The sequence below is a fragment of the Scatophagus argus genome, chromosome 1 (assembly GCF_020382885.2).
Source record: "Scatophagus argus isolate fScaArg1 chromosome 1, fScaArg1.pri, whole genome shotgun sequence".
Classification (NCBI taxonomy): Eukaryota; Metazoa; Chordata; class Actinopteri; family Scatophagidae; genus Scatophagus; species Scatophagus argus.
The window spans coordinates 7,001,244-7,021,827 of NC_058493.1; the positions used below are offsets into that span (position 1 = coordinate 7,001,244).

General features: G+C 41.6%; 1 protein-coding gene across 1 annotated transcript in view; it reads left to right on the forward strand.

Annotated features, from left to right (window-relative positions):
• The window catches only part of LOC124070290 (tyrosine-protein kinase CSK), a 39,351-nt gene extending 20,093 nt beyond the window's left edge, over positions 1–19,258 (forward strand). The window contains exons 2-13 of the mRNA XM_046410103.1: positions 2,036–2,119; positions 5,352–5,465; positions 6,469–6,581; positions 10,025–10,244; positions 13,824–13,917; positions 14,591–14,656; positions 14,776–14,875; positions 15,076–15,166; positions 15,699–15,772; positions 16,441–16,636; positions 17,335–17,421; positions 17,802–19,258. Of these exons, the coding sequence (XP_046266059.1) occupies positions 2,105–2,119; positions 5,352–5,465; positions 6,469–6,581; positions 10,025–10,244; positions 13,824–13,917; positions 14,591–14,656; positions 14,776–14,875; positions 15,076–15,166; positions 15,699–15,772; positions 16,441–16,636; positions 17,335–17,421; positions 17,802–17,984 (1,353 nt within the window). The 5' untranslated portion in view covers positions 2,036–2,104 and the 3' untranslated portion in view covers positions 17,985–19,258. The remainder of the gene's footprint in view (positions 1–2,035; positions 2,120–5,351; positions 5,466–6,468; positions 6,582–10,024; positions 10,245–13,823; positions 13,918–14,590; positions 14,657–14,775; positions 14,876–15,075; positions 15,167–15,698; positions 15,773–16,440; positions 16,637–17,334; positions 17,422–17,801) is intronic.
• The last annotated feature ends 1,326 nt before the right edge of the window (positions 19,259–20,584 follow it).

Below are 20,584 nucleotides of genomic sequence, written 5' to 3' on the forward strand. Positions count from 1 at the left end.
GGGTTGGAGGTACTGTATTACTTCAGGTGATATCTTACAAGTATACTGATATCCAGCCTTGTCTCTATGGTGGAATAATACCTGGTGGATGAGTATTGTTCTCACCTTCTCTCTCATCATATGGTGCACTCATTTTCGGAATGGGTGAACTACATTTTTGGCACCAAAGAAGTGCACAAGGTGGCGCTGCTCTACAGTGTGCTATAGAATATGTAATTCAAGAAGAACTCTTTTCACTTGGTCTTTACTGAGCACCACTTGACTGTTTTAAAGAGAGCAATGTAAGCAGTGTGATGCTGAAGCTCTTCAATAGCTCCAAGGCATTCCACAGCACTGGAGGGAGATAAGAATAGCACTCACTTGTCTCTCCTCTTTTGGCTTACTAGTGTGGCTGTGGGTTGGTGAGCTGCGCTGCTCTGGACGTAAAGAATGGCAGAGAAAGAAGCGGGTGCCCTCTGGGTGCAGCAGAGCAGCCTGGCCTTGGATATATTTGGCTCTGTCAGTTTGCATACAGATCTGCAATGGTCTACAATTAGGCTGTTTCCTGTTTCAACACAGGATATGGCAGTGCCGTGAAGCTTGGCCATAGATGCTCTCAGGGTGCATGCTTGCCAATAGCCAGGCCTTCTGAAGGAGATGCATCATTTTCATGGCTCTAAAATTACACGGCGCACAAAGTTACTTTGTAAGTGGAAAAGAACTGTCTTATGCTCACTTGACAAAATGTAACTTTCCATGAAACAGACTGAACAGACTGACTTTGTTGATCTCTACTCTGACATGACTCTGTGTCAAGAGTGGCTGTAGAAGTCTAAAGGGAGGCAGTGACCAGAGTACCCATGCTCACATTAGACTCCAGCTACAGCAACTCCCTCCCTCATATGAAGCACTGGAAAATATGCATCAGCTACTTCCTCCCTCTCCCTCCCCGTGTCAACTTCCTGTTCTCAGGGCTGGTCGGAAGTGAGATGCTGTGAATGGAGGTTACTGTATGAGTTCCTATTCATTTACTGTTACTCCTTCAAACTGTTGTCATATTTACTGTACTATGCTGCTGCTCATTTACTATTGTCATTTGCAATGAAAGATCACAGTGGGGGAAAAAAAAAAAAAGCTGGGCTCACCCACCCACACACTTTGACACCCTTACTCTTTTAGGCAAAGACACCCAACCACACACATGAACTCTTTTTAGAAGCTGACTGCATAGATTTACATTCTCTCATCACTTACAGTTCATGTTTTTTCTCCCTCTTTCCTCTCTCTCTCTCTGCCACTGTATCAAGGATGCCTTTAAAAGGCAGACTTGACTAATACCAGAGAGCTGTTTTGCATCCAATCAGTACAGTATTAGTGGAAAAACATGAATAATCAAAGAGTTAGAAAGTCTCCTTTCAGCTAGTGGTGTATCTTTCAGCTGTCTTTTATCGGCAGCTAATCATTTTTTTGAAGGAATAAAAATGGCATGCAAACTATGAATCCATTTTTATCCTTATTAACTGAACAGCTCCTTCAACAGTCTGTGTGAGCACTATGTATTCACTTATGCACAGCTAAGGCATGATTAAGTTATTTGCTGCCAGTTTTTTTCAGCTCGCAAATGTGTCTTTGGCTTAGCATAAAAAGGAGGCACAACATCACGGTTGTCAACATGCTGTAAGTTCCACTGATGGACATGGTTCACTTATGTGATTTAATCATTTATTAAAAACATTGAAACCACAGGCTTAGTCAAATCTGTGTCATGGTACGTGATTCTACACATTTTTCTTCTACCAGTTACACCAGCCATCCTTACTGTAGAAGAAGTGTATGTAGGAGTGAAATAATGTATGCAGGGCTCAACAATGAGGATTACCCTCTTGCTATTTTTTATTATTAAACTAAATCTTCAAATTAACTACTAACAGAAGTTTTCAAATAAATGTAGTAGAATAAAACGTAAACAGACACTATTCCATATACATAATACATCCATTTAGCCTCTAAAGTAAACAGATTAATGATAATGATGCCTTGTTTTGTCTTATAACAGCTCTGATGGTACTAGCTGAACAGTGACCGTTACCTTCCTGAGGACACCTGCTGCCCAATTCCCTTCATCATGTCTGGGATGCACGTAAGTAGAGCACACACTGCATTATGCATACACGCACACTTCATAACAGTTTTTAATCACTACCCTCTCACAGTACACACCACACTGTGCTGTGGTGTGTTTCCAAATTTGGAGCTTTCAATTTACGACTCATTCTGAATTTGATGCCTGCAACACGTTTCAAAAACGTTGTGACAGGGCCACGTTTACGGCTGTGTTACATCACCTTTTCTTTTAACAACACTGGTATAAGATTTTGGAAACTGAGGACACTAATTAAACAAAAAGTTGCACCCTGATATATATTGTTAGAAATCCTTATTCAAAATAAACCATGATACAACCGTTTAGTCATACTGTCCAGCCTGTAATATGTGTCGGTTTCACTGAATAAAATTTAAGTAACATTCACACACATACACAAATGTGAGCCTACGTTAACAAGAAGGAGAATCCCTTCAAGACACAAATAAACCCATATCTACAGGAATGTATTACACAAAGCTGGTGCAGACACAAGTGTCTGACTCAGTTTTATTTTCACATCACCTGGATGTCTCAGTGCTTCAACTAATGCTTTTCAAGTGCTAGCTTCAGAGGAGAATTACTTTCGCTCCTGCATCCTCTGCCTTTACAAATTTTTATTGATCCATGTTGCATCCATCTGTCACACCTCAGTGCTTCACTAACACTCAGCTGAAATTTTTAAAAAACATCACCTTTTTTCAGAATATTAAAAGACCAAGGTTTTTCCCTACAAAATACACTGAATCTGTTAAAATCTTGTGGAAGTCTAATCATGTTAAACAGAGATATTTTCCTGCATACGTGTGAGGTTATGCACTGAATTTTCTTATGGTTTCATTCTTACTAGTTTTCTAAAGGTTTGATTTTGTTTATGACAGTGAATCTAAGTTGCAATTAATAATTCATGTTGATGCTTCAATCGATAATCATGTTAGATAACTCACATAAATGCTTTATGGATCTAGTTTGATTCTTGCTTAATGAAATGAATAACAGTGCAGAAGCATGTTTTTCTCTGTATCAACATTTCCCTCCTTCACAGTTGTTGCTAGTAGTCCAAACTCATTATGTAGCATTGGCTGAGGCTGCATCAGACACATTCAGTGGTACTTTGTGTTGTCAGGAATAAAGCAGCTTGTACAAGGACTTTATCTGCTCACTCACACCTGCTGCTTTGTACTCTGGCTTTCTCATTTCATCTCATTCACTCTATTGTGGAACATTTTTGATCACAGAATTGTACTGATCTAACAATGCAAACTGAATGCACTAAGAATCCTTATTCTTGTGGACATTTACATTTTTATTTCATGTAGCTGCCACTTTTATAATATTCAGTGTGTTTGAGAAAGAGTACAACTCGCCTTTAAATAAATATTCAGTAAAGCAAATTCTGAAGCAGCAACTGTGGTATAATGACTTCATTTAACGTGTCAGAGAAAGTAAGTATTATTTAGTTTTTAAAAGATGCACATCCACACAGGTGTTTAGATTGTTGTTCCACCTGTGTGCATAGCATTGTGAAATATGTGTCATTTATTCATATCATTTATTCATATCTTTTAATGGTTCATATAAAGGCTGAAAGCTGTCCCAGCAGGCACTGGACAGAGGGCACTCAATTACCTTGGACATGTCAATAGAGGGGATGAGTTCCAACACTGCAGCCCAATACATTTCACTTGGTTGTTAACCACTTCTGTAAGCCTTCACTTTGTCATTAAATAACACTTAACCTACTGCAGTAACAAGAACACTAGTTAGCTGGCTGGGATGACCATGGTTAGCCTAAACAAAAGCTAGAACTAAGTTAGCTGTTGTACTGTGATACTCTGTAAGTCCCTTTGTTATTCACTGTAAGTAAATAAGGCAGCAGTGAAATTCAGTCATGGTGGCGACTGGGAAGAACTAGCTTAGCAGATCTCTGTAGCTCCCATCTCATCCTCTGGGTCTAGTTTAATTCATGTAATTAATGTGGTAAAGCTTAACCTTTAAATTATATATTTAAATGTATTAGTTGTTATTACTTTATAATATTGATTTCAGTCTAAATACTGATAACAGACGGACAAATCTATTTCCTTAAAACAAGCTAGTTATAATGGACAAGATGATGCTAAAGCAGAATGCAATATCTGCATTTTTTAGGTATTACATAGGTTCTTTGACAATACTTTTGGGGGTTAAAATAATCAGTCTAAAAGGGCATAAAATGAAAGCATTTGTATTTCGGTGGTTTCGCAGTTTGCTGTCCAGCTTGACAACTGTTTTGCAGTTTTATTTATATAGCCTCAAATTACAACAAAAGTTAGTAGTAGTAGTAGCCCAGGCCAGCCCTAACAATAAGCTTTATCAAAAAGGAAAGTTTTAAGCCTGCTCTGAAACGTGGAGAGGGTGTCTGCCTCTCGATCTGAGACTGGAAGATGGTTCAGTAGGGGAGGAGCTTGATAACTCAAGGTTCTGGCTCCCTTTCCACTTTTGGAGACTGTAAAAACCACAAGTAACCCTTCATCCCAGGAGCGTAGGATAACAGGCTACTGTGAGCTCTTTAAGATAGGATGGTACCTGGGCATTAAGAGCTTTGTAGGTGAGACAAATTTTTATATGTTTTATATAGGGAGCCAGTGCAAAGAAACCAGTATGGGAGAAGTAATATCTCTTATACTAATTTTTGGTCAGTGAACACGCAGCAGCAGTGCTTATTGGGGCAGCATGATATAGGGAATTGCAGTAATTCAGTCTAGACGTAGCAAATGTTATTCACTGACATTGAAGTGTGCAGTTTAAACATGCACATGCTCAGAAATAGATTATTGCCAAAGATCTAATGGCACACCACTGTGTGCACTTACTTTAATTGAGATATTCATGACATATTTTTTGGAAATGCTGACTGAAGTTTGTATTGATAATAATGGGACATTACCACTGTAACATGTCAGGGTCCGTGTTAAATTATGTCATTATGTCTTCTTTATCAATTAATAAATTTAATATAATGAATATATACAATATAATTAATTATAAATTCTGGTGGCATATCTGTGAAAATCACAAAAAGTCCATAGGAACATCAGGTTACATCATTGTGAAATACAGGTTATTGTACAATTAATTTCCCCGTTGTAGCTTGTCTGTCGCATATACTGTCAGTTCAGCTCCTCATACACAGCAGAGTTACATCACTGTAACTAAAATTGCTTCCTGTCTGTCCTCTGCTATGTAGGCACCATGGTCGACTGGCACAGAGTGTATAGCCAAGTACAACTTCCAGACTGCCAATGAACAGGACCTGCCTTTCTGTAAAGGAGATGTGCTGACCATTATCGGAGTCACCAGGGTAAGTAGGCAGGTGGCTTGAAATATTTTGGAAATGTTGCCCATTGTACCATACAAGTCCAGTGTGGCTAAATGATTATTGTTCAGGTAATGAGGTAGGAATTGACTGTTGAAAAGCTTTTTTTAATTTACTTCTTCATGAGGTATATATGATTGCATTTTATATGTTTTGTTCTGATCACGCATTTTATGGTGGAATTTTAAAATTGCAGTATTGAACCAAGTACACAGACATTCACTGGAAACTCAAAGGTGACCACACAAGATGCAATACTGTCAGCTTGAATCTACAGGACTGCACGCAAACAGTATCATTCTCAGCTCATTTAATCTAAAGGAATTAAGGCCATGACATCTTCTGGAGGCTCAATACTGCACTGCTCTCCCATAACCCACCTCAACACCAGCACAGCTAAAATTGTCTCCACTATTCCTCATGTTCAGCATTTCTGTGTACATCCCAAACGCCAACTTATATTAATGATTCCGCTTCTTCTAGCTTGAAATAGCCAATGCAGCAGTTTGATACAATTGAACTGTTTCAACAAGCAAGAACACTTGTGACTTTATTCCCTAATGCCAATATCTTATTACACTGATATATAGGTATGCTTGTTGCTCACAGTCATGGCAACCACGCATTTGCCAAAACATGCTGTATGTCAGCAAGACACAACACAAAGTGCTACATGATAATTCATATTAGTTGAGATATCAGTGAACTTAAGTCCATCAAACACACTTTTTGGCCCAGTCAGTGGGTTTCCTTTATAACTAGACGTACTCTCCTGTCGGTGCTTCATATATACACAAGCCCTCACTGCCTGCATCCTACTCTCCACTCTGTGTAGAGTACTGTAGGTTTCTAACCCCCCAGTTCTTCACCTCTGCAGCTACCTCAGTGTGTTTAGAGACGGGCAGGAAAGCTCCTCAGCTACAGAATGCCTTGGTAGCACACCTCAGTTGTTATCACCAGTATTAACATTGTGTTGTCACTGTTTCAGGATCCAAACTGGTACAGAGCAAGAAACACAGTGGGCAGAGAAGGCACCATCCCAGCTAACTATGTCCAGAAAAGGGAAGGAGTCAAGTCAGGAGGGAAACTCAGTCTTATGCCGTAAGTGCCACAGGGGTAATGGATGAAGGATACGGGACATGAATGTCTCATATATTTATTTAGATGCACAGACATACACGTAAACTCAAGAATTTGTCTAGTAATTTGTAACTTAAAAAAGAGGAGTTTAAACGTGTAAATAATTGTAGAATGATAACAGTATCGAATTCTTTTGTCTACATTGCAGAAAAATGATGAAACATAATGTCAAAATGTAGTACATTTTAACTCATTATGTGTCTTTTTCTGTTTTTGTTGCTGTATATGCACTGTTTTTTAAGTGAACAAGTGGTTGAAATCCCATTCACTTCTGTACAAGCAAGGGAAAATGTAATGTTGACTTCAAAAGTCAGGTGAAGCATCAAAAGATGGAAATTTCATCTCCTACAATCTTTTGTTTTGTATCGTGTCTGCCTGCCACCGAGACCAGGACTGGCAGCGCACTGCATTTAAATCAGTCTCTTTGAAACAGTAGCTATTTCAAAATGAGGAAGACATTAACGAGAGGGATATGCAAATGAAGGAGACGGGAAAGTCAAGAGCACACATGCTGCTACAGTATCATCACATAGCAATGATATGTTGTCACCTGAAAACCAAAGTTTTTCTGTGTATTTCTCAAGTAATAGTAAACAAGTATTTTAACTTTACAGATTAGTAGGAAGTTTTTAATTTCAGCATGATCTGAGGAAATGCAGGGTTATAAGAAGAGGATCACCACTCTGCTGGGGGAAATGATGCGTTGTGAAAAATGTTCCCCTGTAACTGCATCGAAATGAATCAAGCAGTTCTCATAAAGTCAGACCCAGTTTTTAAAAATGATTATTTAAGTTTATCATTGTTGTCAGTCCCTTGTGCTTTTATGTGTTGTTGTTTTGAGTTTTGAGTTGTTCTTTTCGTTTTTCTGAAAGACACATTTGGAGTGACAATATTGGGAGTTGTCTCGTGCTGCTAAACTGATCCACCCTTAATTTATAATCCCAGGAGGAAGCCCATATACCCTAGAGGGAGTTTACCCTCTCTAGATACAGAGACCAGCCCAAGGTCCACACTTTAAGCGTTCATTCGCACAGGAGTTCAGCATTGCTTACAGAGTTGATGTTGTGTCACTGTGGCATCAGCAGGAAACATTTAAATGGACTTCTGACCCTTCTTGTCTCACTTCATCACCTGCTGCTGAAACCCTAACCTCTCCTTTTGCCACCACTCAAACGCTCTGTCCACACCATTTTTAACATGGTCATAGGGTCATCCAGCTCTGGTATGTTGTGTGTGTGTGGTCTGCAAAGGCCCAATGGTGACTATAAAATGGCCATGTGCAACTATGTTGGCCTTGCCAGTGCACAACAACAGCATGAATTACTAAACTCCAATGGTAGCTCCTACTTTACTGAAGCTCTGATTACCTTTAACTTGAATTTTCCTCTTACCAAATTCTCATCACAATGTTTTTCTCATAAAAAAAATATTTTTTAAGAGGGACAAAGAAACTATACTTTGATTACACTTAAGGGAACGACTGGACTTCTGCCTCTGAGATCACTGCAAAGTTAAGAGGTTGTTTTTTTTTTTTTGTTTTTTGTTTTTTGTTTTTTTGAAACACTCAAATCATCAATCATTTTTCCCGGAGCCATTAGCTGTAACCCACAGGGACTTGTTGATTTTTTTTTTTTAAATATTTTTTTTTTCCTTCCTTGTGAATCACTAACAGATGTCTCTGAGAAGACCTCTCCCTCCAATCTTACGTAAGGGTTCAGCTGTGGTCTTCCGTCCCCTTGTTCACCCTGTCCCATTGATACTCAGCAGTAGATAAAATCCTCGCCTCCCTCACTGGCATCTAACGGCTTTGTCTCTCTGCTGCCCCCATGTGGCAGACATCTGGCACAAATAACAACAGCACCCCGAGAGAAAGCTTGGACGTTCAGTCCTGCTGCCCTGTTTTTTCTTTCCTGTTGTTCCTACCAAGTTGTTTACCGCACATTTGTGCTTTTTTTTATTTCATTATGATGTAATGTATGAAAACTGCTGTTAACTGCTATAGACAAAACAGCTGGTGTGTGTCGCATGGCTATCCATGCTTGACGCCTGCTCTCGGATTAGTGGGGAGTTAAGGAGCTGCTGTCCATCGAAGAAGCTGCCTACACTGATCTAATCAACTCCACCCGTATTAAGCTGCTTTGCCACAAGGGGCTCTGCTGTCTGAGGAGGCCCAGTATGAAGAGGAGGAGGAGGAGTGTGTGACTGAGGCAGTCACAGGAAAACGGGCTAAATCAATTATGGCCCTTGATTACCACTCGTTCACTGACCAAGGCGGATAGAGCAACCCTGTGGGCCGCTACTGCATGCAGCTAATAAGTCCTTTCACACAAGGAGTGACATAAATCAATGGGTTACAAAATGGTGGTCTGTATGAGCCCAGGAGTTATATTATATTCTGAAGCTGTTGATGTTGTTCTACTGTTCATGTAAACTGGTATGAATAACCAGGTTTCTCTGTGTTCCATTTACACACCATATTCCCAGTATGATTAATACCAGGACAGGGCTCAAAACCAGGATACTAATGTGCATGTAAACGCACTCACTGTAATGCAGTTGTCTAATCCATCTATTAGTAACCTATAGATGTATCCACCAGGCCATATGGTGTGGGTGAAGCTAGGTCATACAGCTAGCTTCTGAAGAGAGAAGTAAGAGCTTTATTTGTTCTCAGAGCAGCTCTCTGACCAGCTTTATGGCTTTGTAGAATCCTAAATTTACTTTTTTTTTTTTCACTCCATACTGAGTCCATCTCCCTGACCTCAGTCAGGATTCAGTGATTTGGTTCTGTCCCACCCACCACGCCGTCTGAGCAGTTTTTGCACTTTCCTGTTATTGCAGCCCCTGTGTGTCACTTTCCGACTTTGCCTCAGGCAGTGTGTGTGTGTGTGTGTGTGTGTGTGAGCGAGCGAGCAAGCGCACGCCATGTTTCCTGTTGTTTGAGTTCAGGTACATTCTCAGTGATTCCTGCAGTCGATACAGTCCCACTCCTGCACTGCATGTGCTGAATGCAGACTGAAAGTGCTGCTGTTGGCTTCCAGTTACCGGCACCCTCCTCTTTTTCACTTCCCATTCCGTAGAGCTGTGGGCTGTGATACCTGGAAGTGGATCTTTCTGTGTGGTTGAAGTTGCAAATGAGCAAAATTAGTGTAGTGAAAATGAAAATCTGTGGGATCTGTTGGGATGGGTGTAGACCTATCTAATGCTGTTACTGTTACTGACACAGAGCAGATGAAGAGTTCCCACAAAAGCAAGAAGTGGCATGTATCAAATTTCACTAAATGTATCAGAGTATTCGCTCATCTGTGTGTGTTTTTTCACGCGATCTGTCCATTCTTTTCCTCCTTTTTCCTCGCTTCTTCCTTCTCTTATCCTACACATCTGCCTGTCTTTGCTCCTTGTAGCTGGTTTCATGGGAAGATAACTCGGGAGCAGGCCGAGAGGCTTCTCTACCCTCCAGAGACAGGCTTGTTCCTGGTGAGGGAGAGCACCAACTACCCTGGCGACTACACCCTGTGTGTCAGCTGCGACGGCAAGGTGGAGCACTACCGCATCATCTACCACAATGGCAAGCTCACCATTGATGAGGAGGAGTACTTTGAGAACCTCATGCAGCTGGTTGAGGTGAGGGACAGGACTGTTTAAGCTCCTATGTTTTCTTTGCATTATACCTTTGGATTTTGAACTTTATTGTGACAGATGAGAAGGATAATTGGCCACTGATTGTCAAATAATAATGAGAACTGAAAGTGTTCAACCACATGAGGCCCATAAAGACAGTAGTTTGTAAGAAAATGAAACCTTCTGAACTGACACTCTGTCAGTCACCCTCTTTTATGTTGTTTCAGAAGATAACTTCCTCTCGACTCAAAGTCAGTAAGTTGTAGAGTAACATTTCCATGCTGCTAGTAATGCTTCCTGTCCAAAAACTGCTGCTGTGGTTTCATGACTGTATAGCTGGAAAAGTTAGTTCATTTATTACGAAGTCAATCTGCCAAGAAAACATCTGCAGCTATTGTGATAGTTTCTCAAGCAGGGATTAGGGATCGACAGATATGTTTCTTTTCAGGTCAGATAACACTTATTAGAAATCAAACAAACCAATAACTCATGCTTGGATATGCTTTTTGTGGTAAAAATTAAGAAGTTAGTCTCATCAGTACTGTACCTAAGTATACTTTTGAGGTACTTGTACTTTACCTGTATACTTCTACTTCACTACATTTTGTAGTGAAGTATTATACTTTTTTCTTCATTATGATTATTTGAGCTAGTTCTACTGTTGTACCTGTACAATCATGTAAATGTAAATGACTTGATAGTGCCAGTCACCAATCCGGATGTTGACTGAGACCACAGAGTGGTGCCTAAACACAGAACATGCTGCGTCAGAGCCGGAGTAGCACATTTTTAAATTTATTGTAGAAACCATCTGACAAAATTAAAATACTCATAATTGCAAAAAATTTAAAATATTGGACCTGATAATCATCCTTGGCCAATAATCGTTCTGTCCCTACTATGGACTGTTGAGTGGATCAAACATGCAATTTAAAGTCGTCACATTGCACTCTGGGAAATTCAATCTTCATGTGAAAACAGTCGGCAAGCATTTATTTGTTATTAGTTGTTAGTTGACTGAAAAAAATGACATGTCTGTTACAAACTGGACCTGTAAGTCTGTGTGTCCTTGTTTCATTTTTCTGTATATATTCATGATGTCATGCATGAAATTTGGAATCCATCCTCCATTTTTATGCCAGTATTTCACAATTAGTACAGTGAAACGTAGTTGTACTGTAATCATGCAGCAGTATGATTATGTAACACAGTCAGTGTCTCCATGGAGTTCGCCTCAAAAACATACTTAAGTACATGTTCACATTCTTCAAAAAGCTGTCTGATCCTTTCACTCCCTGTCTGTTATCTGAACACCGGTTCAGAGGAAGGACACATTGTGGAGAGGGGAAGACAGCAGACGTGATGGCAGTGGGGAGAGAGAGGGAGAGAGGCCTCTCATGCTCTCAGATAAAGAGACGAGCTGGATTGGTGTCTATCACACTTTTAATTGGACCTCATCTCGGGGCGTTGGGGGGCCTTGGAAGTGGATGACAAGAATGTGCCAGCTGGCACAGAGACCATTGACGTGCATTTTTGTTATCAGCCATCCTCTCTCTCTCACTCTCACTCTCTCACTCTCTCACTCATACACACACACACACACACACACACACACACACACACACACCCTCCGGGCTTGGTTCTGCCTCCACTTCCTTTCTCCACCTCTCTGCCTCCTTCTCGTTCTCTCTTTGTGTCCAATTGTGTATACCTTGCATGTTGCTTTTTTTCCTCCTCTCTTTGTTATCCATCTCAGCCTCTTACCCCCCCCCCCATATCTTTATCCCCTCCTCTGCCTGTATGCCTGTGTCTTCTCTTTATCTCTCTGGTAACCTATGAGAGGATTACTTGCATTCTTATGTGTTTTTTTTCAGCTTTCCCACTGTTGTCCTGCTCTTACTGGCCTGTCACAGTAGGCTTCACATAGACCTGCATGTGCACACACACAGTGTATATTTATGCAAATGGTCTGTACTTGCTGACAGACCACAGCCCTCCTTTCTGCCAGTCACTCCATCCACAGTGATTTTGTGTTTCTCGGTCACGTTGTATCCAGTGATAGTGGTGAAGTGAAACGACTGCTGGTAATTGCAAGGGTGTAACAGTGCGCTCAAAGTATTTTCTGCTATCGTTTTTTTGTATTTTTACCCTGGGACCACACCCTTCTTTGATATGTATGCATTGGCAAGATCTTGCTTTATCTAGTACTGTTGTGTACGGCAAACACATTTTTATGCATTGAAAGACAGAATTGAAGGGGGCAGCCGTGGCCTAGGGGTTGGAGAAGCGGCTTGTGATCGGAGGGTCACTGGTTCGATTTCCCCACCGGACGGGCAGGAAAAATTTGGGTGTGGTGGAGTGATTAATGCAAACAATGCTCCCCCCCTCCGTTAGCAGACTGATGTGCCCTTGAGCAAGGCACTTAACCCCCCAATATGCTCCCCGGGTGCTTGATGCTGCCCACTGCATGTAATTTGCTGGGTGTTGGATGTGTGTGTTCAACTAAGGATGAGTCAAATGCACAAGACAAATTCAGTGTGTGTATGTAAAACTATATATACTGTCAATAAAGCTGATTATTCTTCTTCTTAAGTCATTGTTTAACGCATTACAAGCAACTGCAATGTACTAATGCAACATTCAGAGTTGTTTACACTTTCCCAGAAGACATAGGAAATACTACACATATAATAACAAATTATATAGCTGAATGTATGTATGTGCAGTTGTGTATTATACCTGTATGTATAGAGGGTGGTGAAGTTGTTATTTGTCATATGCCAGTGTCAGTGCTGAGCAATGTTGTGCTCATCCCTCCTTCACCATGCTGCCCCCTGGTGGTTGTCTCTGTATCCTACACTGTGTGCTCACTTTGTCAGCCTGCAGTTGTGTAACATTGGTTTTGCTCTTTGTGAAGCAGCTGCTTCTTATACTGTCTAATTAATATATATTTATCTATCTATCTCTCTATATATAGAGATAGATCTTATATATAGAGATAGATAGATCTCGGATGGGATTGAGGCCCGAGCTTCTCCCGAGAGACAACCACTCTCTTCTTTAACACTAATGTGTGTTGATAAGTTCTCTCATGCTGTGTCTCTTTGGGGAAGGCAAACACCACTGATATCCCCTTCATATCAGTGAGACAGATTTCCCCCACACACACACACACACACACCACACACCAGCTTGGATCTTCTTTTCATAGCTACCTTCATCATTTATGATCATCTGTACAGCATTGCTGGAAGCCTCAGCCTCACTTTTGTTTTGCATATCAAAAGCTCATATACATACTTGACCTTCGCATTTAATTTATGAACATCAGACCCTGATGATTCAACTAACTCTATGATGGCAGAGTGAGAAGGAACTTTTACAGTATATGATGCACACTTCTAAACATTAGATTCAAAATGTAAAGTTTTTATAAATTAAAGCCTTTGCGAACATGACGGGCTGGATTTTTAATGTTATTTCCGACACTTAAACATGTTGTGTTTTTCCTGTGTTGTAAGTGTTGAAAATACATTCAACATTGAATTTTCTCTCTCTCTGCCTCTCTCTCTTTCTTCCCAGCATTACACCAAAGATGCGGATGGTCTTTGCACCAGGCTGATTAAACCCAAGTTGATGGAGGGAACAGTGGCAGCACAAGACGAGTTTTCCAGGAGTAAGAACACACCGAGCTCATTACACTGCTCTGCAGGGACACTGCTACCAGTGCACACAGGGTCATTACTGTGCTTGTGTGGCTGTCACGTAAACCTCACAAGCACAAAGTTTGTGGTGCATTCGCAGTGTACAGTCAAGGCCTGCGTCTCCTCCAAGAAACTGCTATCATCCTAGTCCTAATAGCATTAATCAACAAAGAGTAATTAATCTTTGTGTGTCTGGGGAGGTACTGAGCCTCACCAGTTCTCAAGGTCAATCTGGAGTCTTCCTCCACCTCTGCCTCTCTGCACGTCCCCATCTGACCCGGCTAATTCTTACACCGGAAAACTGTGAAAAGCTAAATGGTCAAATAAATCAGCACCTTTCCTCCCAGATGAGAGAGACGTCGTTCAGAAAGTAGACCCCTTATTCGGATCAGAAGACATATGTAAAAATCCCTCATGAATAACACATTTTCTGAATAGTCGATAGTTCTGGTTCTGTGATGTAAAGGTTTTCCTTGCAAATGTTTCAGAATGTGTTGCTGTGATAAACACAATAAATACCAAGGGAGGGGCACCTTTTCATGATGCATGCTCTCACTGGGTGATTTACGGTTGTGTTATTAGACTTAAAGGATGATTATTGCTGCCTGTGAAGTCTGCTAAGTGTTATGTGTGCTGTCTTGGCAGGCGGCTGGGCCTTGAACAGAAAGGAGCTGAAACTCCTGCAGACCATTGGCAAAGGGGAGTTTGGAGGTGAGGAAGTGAATTCACAGGGATCTCTGCATCATTTAATTTCATACATCAGAGCCATAATAACAGAGCCCAAGGTCGTCACGGATATTGTACTAAAATCTTGTCTGTGACCTTTTTAGATGTGATGGTAGGAGACTACAGAGGGACCAAGGTGGCGGTTAAGTGTATCAAGAATGATGCCACAGCGCAGGCTTTCATCGCCGAGGCCTCTGTCATGACGTGAGATCCTCCAGCTATTCGTCTGACGTTCACACTACCTATGAAATATGTTGATGTCTCTGTGTCTACACATCGTTCTCTTTTCATCAAAAAGTTTTTCTTCGAAGAAAAAAGTTCTTGTGGACACAATGGAGACATCTTAATGTTTTCCTGCACACTCACGCTTGATTTGCTCTTCTTCTCTGGTTTTTTTTGTACAGGCAACTGAGGCACAACAACTTGGTGCAGTTGCTAGGGGTAATTGTTGAAGAGAGGGGCAGTCTCTACATCGTCACAGAATACATGGCTAAGGTCTGTCCCATGTTTCCTATTGTCCCGCTATTGAACCTTTTCTGCAAGCCTAAACATGTTTTAAAAACTAGTACAAACACTATTGGAAATACATTTTAAGACTAAAATCTGTGTTAAAGGGGATTATTTACCGGACTGTTTCTTGGCTCGGACCAAGATGATTGCCCAGGAACTACTCTAGAAAGAAGAAATAGTCCGGCGCTTCACATCAGACAGCATAACATATGCTCACACTAGCTTCATATTTTCTTTAGACACATGAGAGCAGAATCAATCTCCCTAAAATGTGCAACTATTCTTTTTCATGTAAGATATGGAGCGTTGGGTAGAAATCACTGCAAAGGAAGCTAGTATGAATAATCACCTTCTATAAATGTTTAATAAGATTCAATATGTCATAACAATATACAATAAGAAAATACATGATTTAGATGATAAAATTGTTACTCAGTCCTGTTTGTAGCCCCCTCAATAAGTGCTAAACGCTCCATGTCCTCCATATGTCGTGTTAATAATCTGAACTGTGTTACAGGGCAGCTTAGTGGACTACCTGCGCTCTCGAGGACGAACCGTGCTCGGCGGAGACTGCTTACTCAAGTTCTCACTGTGAGTCCTCTTCAGCTCTCTTCAAGTGCTTATTCATTTTGTAGAAAAGACAAATGTTATATCAGCACAACTCAGGGTCTAAAGCTAAACTGCTGCTCTTCAGCTGTCAGGATTTGAATAGAATTTCAAAAGACTAGAGTCATGTATTTGATTGTGAACATAAAGGAACTGTTTATTTACACAAGCATCCATCCCAGAGGTTGTTTGCCTTTATTTTAATGGCTGCTTTATCTGCAAGTCAAGTGCCTTTATTTGTTTTTAAATTAAAAGTCATTTAGTTGATGCTGTAACCCAGCACAACAGAGTGTGAACAATCAGATCACTGCGCATAAATATACATGCATCCACAAGGAAGTATTTCATGATTCATTCGGTGTAAACCATGCTACATGGAATGATATTGTTGGGCAAGAAATTAGATTTTGACTACAAGGAACTCAAAGCAAATAAAGGAAGAGCTGAGCATTCTGTAGTATTTTCTGATTCACCCTGTTGTTGTTGTTTTTTTTTGGTTTTTTTATCTTCCATTTTCACGATCTTTGTGCATTAATTATATTTTCACTACACTCATCATTTGATGTGTCCCGGCAAGAGTGCACAATAAAAGTCCTGACAGCAGCCATAAAGATGTCACTCACTCGTCATCTCTGTCTCGCTGTGTCACCCAGTGATGTGTGTGAAGCCATGGAGTATCTGGAGGCCAACAACTTTGTCCACAGAGACCTGGCAGCTCGCAATGTGCTGGTGTCTGATGACAACATCGCCAAGGTCAGCGACTTTGGCCTCACCAAGGAGGCCTCCTCCATACAGGACACTGCCAAGCTGCCCGTCAAATGGACCTCCCCCGAAGCGCTAAGGGAGAAGGTGAGAGAAGATGTCAGGTGAACAGGTAGCACCTGCTTCAACCCCTTTAACTAGAGGAACAGTGTGCTTAAAATCGTATGGGTGACTCTGTTCTCCTATGACAGACCTAGACTATTCAGGAATTTCATTCACACCATAGAGAAAATTCTAAGGACAAAAAAAATATCAGAATCAACAAAATCTCTTAATGTGATAAGACCCTAGAAAAACTGAGACAGCCTTTTGTTTAATGCTTTGCTTCTGGCTGCTTTTTATTAACTAGTACAGGAGGACTGGACTTTGTGCTGTAATTGATGACAGCAGTGTAACGGCATCCAGTGAGGTATTTAATGGCCTGCTCTTTGCGAACACACCAGTCAAATGTGCAGTAAGAGAGCATGATCTCTGCAGACACAGACACTGACTTCTAAAGGGTCATAAATGATGATTGAGAGGAACTGTTTATGTTTGGGTCTCTCAGGCAAGAATGAAGTATCAACAGTGTTGTTGTCATCATCATTCTTATCATGTTTCCTCTTGTGAACTAGTGGCAGTAAGTAGCAAGTAGCACTAAATGCACTTGAATTTCCTCTTTGGGGATCAATAAAGGATTATCTTATCTTAAAGCACGCACACAAACCAAAACCCATTTGATGGATAAACAAAATACCTGATCTGCTGATCTCTGCTCTCTGAATTTTTTTTTCCTTGGCCTACAGAGGTTTTCCACCAAGTCGGACGTCTGGAGTTACGGAATCCTACTTTGGGAGATCTACTCCTTTGGGCGTGTGCCTTACCCTAGAATTGTAAGTACCTGAATGCCAGATTTCTGTGGCTCACCAAGGTCTGAGGTGTACCAGCAGATGGCAGGCTTCATTGCTGGGACTGTTATTTTTTTATTTACTTTTCATACAGGATGAATTAAATGCCTCAACCTCAAAGTAATTAGATTTATGCCATCAAACTGCTGGAGCAGGTGATGAAAGTGTGACCCAATTTCTACTGTAAATTCAATTTAATTATTTCTGCATGCTTCACCACTTGTTTTATATTTAGTTATTTGTTATTGTGAAGAATATTCTTTGCCTGTGATGTTGTGGTGCAACTGAGTGACAGCTGCATCAGCTGAATATCAACCGACATGTCCTTGTAGACAGCTTATGTCAATGCTGTCTTTGTCTCTCAGCCGCTGAAAGAGGTGGTGCCCCGGGTAGAGAAGGGATACAAGATGGATGCCCCAGACGGCTGCCCGCCTGTAGTGTACGACCTGATGAAGCAGTGCTGGACCCTGGACTCCACGATGCGGCCCTCCTTCCGCATGCTGAGGGAGAAGCTGCAGCATATCAGAGCCAAGGAGCTCTACCTGTGAAGAGGAGGCTCACGGGGGAGGGGGAGGGGGAGGGCCGACACACAGCCCAGCACAGCTGCAAAGTGGGAGGAGGAGGAAGAGGAGGAACCGCGGCACCTTCCTCCTGCCTACCCAGCCTGCCTGTTGTCCTGTGGGACTGCCACACTGTGCCCCCTCCCCCGACCTCAAGACGTCCACCAGCCACCCTCTGCTTCCATACAAGGACTGTTTTCCTGTTTGTGTTGTATAGCTTTTGCCAGACAGTCTCCTCTTCTCTTGATGGGCCACTGCTCTTTCCTCCTTCTGAACCTGCCGCTGCTCACCCGCTGTCTGTCTCTTTTCTCTTGGTCCAAGTTTCTCTTCCTCTTCCACCTTGAAGATCCCTTTTCTTTCTTGTTTATTTTCCTCCCCTCCTCCTCTCCTAAACATGGCATTAACTGGAGGGGAGGCTGGCCTTTTCCTCCACGTTTGTCAGGTGCTCTTTCTTCTCTCTCCATCATTCCTGGTTCACCATGTAGCTCTGCATGAATTCAGCCCAGCTCTCTGTCATTCCATCCTTCCTTCTATCCCTCCCTCTCTCCCCTTGGCGTGGTGTCGGGTGTGGGGCCTTCGCTCTGTGCCAAAGTGCCTCCAGTCTACAGAACTCCAGACTTCCCTCCAGCACGTCTTTCAATTGAACTGTTGTGGTTTGATTTTTTTAATTACTTTTTTAAGAAATCTTTTTTATTGCTTTCTTTTTTTTCAGGGAGGTTATCAAACCATTTTGTTTTGGGTTTTTTTTAGTGCTGTCTCCCCCACTTCCATCATCACCCCATCATTCTGGGGTTTTTTATTTTATTTTTTATTTTTTCAAGTATCCATTAAGAGAGCATGAACAGGAAGAGGAGAGGATTTGGGGGCCGGTATCATGTCCTCCAACCAGTACAGCCCGGAGGAGTGGTGTTAGGTGGTGCAGGACAATAACAGGAGGAGAAGGGGGATGAAGCAGTTCACAAACATGGTTGATTCATCATATGTGGGCTTGTTTTTATATCAAAATATATTTAAAGGATTTAAAAAAAAAAAAAAAAAAAAAGAACAAGGAGAAAACTGACTGGGGCGGAGAATTAACAAAAGGAGGACTTTCAGAAGCCAGGGGGTCTCGTGGCTTTAGGAATGTTCAGTGTCTGTGAACGCTGGGGTCGGGGTGGTGCATGCTGTGTGTGAGAGGCCTTGGGTTAAACTGTCCGTGCTTTCAATGTTCATTGTTTTATTATGCTATCATGATTATGAATAAATCATTCCATCTGAACAGAGTGGGAACACCTGCATCATTATGTCGGTGTGTGTGTGCGTGTGGGTGTTTTAAAGAGGGTAAAGAGTGTCATACAAGCACCTTTCTCTCAAAGCGTGTGTGTGCTTATGTGTGAAGTTGAGACCCGAACACACACTGTTTATGTTCGACAGAGAACAGCTGAGTCAACTTGAGGACAATGACATGTAGACTGTAGATTTTGTCTCCAGTCTCTTAATGTCCTCACAATAGAAACGAGTTGCAGCATGGCTCTCTGTCTTTTAAGACATTTTGAAAAATATGGCATCATTTAACTGCCTTGCTTGAAGGAACTTGGCCAGTAATAGTTAGAGGAAAAAGTGGTGAGTCCCATCCCAGTTTCAAAATGCAGACCATAAGCCAACAGTCCAAACTACAACACGCTTGCTAGTCATTAGTCAGCAGAGATGGAGAGAAAACAATCAGGTTTTCAGCTGCTGTTGTCTTTAACCACCTCTCAGACTGCATGAGGTGGCTTACAGGTGATTGGTTTTTTTGTTTTTTTTTTTTCTACTGTCAACAGCTATTTTATCAACAGGTTTTGCTGTTGTGTTTGTCAAATGCTGACTGGTTTTTAGCCTCCCTGCCTCTTCACATCACATCAAATAATTGGAAAAGAGAAAATAGTTCTTGTTCTGCATTAGCAGCCGCTGCTAGGATCAGAAGACAAAATGACTGCAGTGATGAAAGAAGTGTGTTTTGTGTCTGTCTCAAAGCCCAGTCTCCTCACAGATCTTCAGTTATAAATAATCCTCCTGTGATCCTCTTTTAATAGCAGAAGTGCTATGAACAGGTGGTGATGTGTCAGCGGAGCCTCCCAGGTGTGAAGCAGTGCTGCTGTTCTGTCAGCTGAGCAGTTTCCATCAGTTAACGAAAACGCTGGGTTCATTCTGCTGCTCTACTCTTTAGAGAGCGCTCACTTACCCCCAGTGCAGTGACTTAACGGGATGAGAGCAGCAATCATCTAGCACTTAGTCTTCGCACTTAATTCAGATCTCACCTTTGTGACTTTGACCAAACTCTGAATCATCTTCTGCTGCAGAAAACAGTTGTTTGGGACATAATTTCATGTGATTCCTTATGAATTTTAATGACAGTGATTGGGCGGTAACAGTGGGCTGGTTACGTAAGCAAGGCAGTTTGTGCTCATGGCCAAGACTGTGCTGCTGTCAGGACCTATCATGCCATCTCCAATTTACGTCCTGTTACAGCCGCACGAGATGGGCCTGCTGCAGAAGCCCCCCCCCCTCGGTTTGTCTGCTCGGCTCACTGGCAGAAAAGTGCAGCTCATTAGCAGATCGGGAGGGAA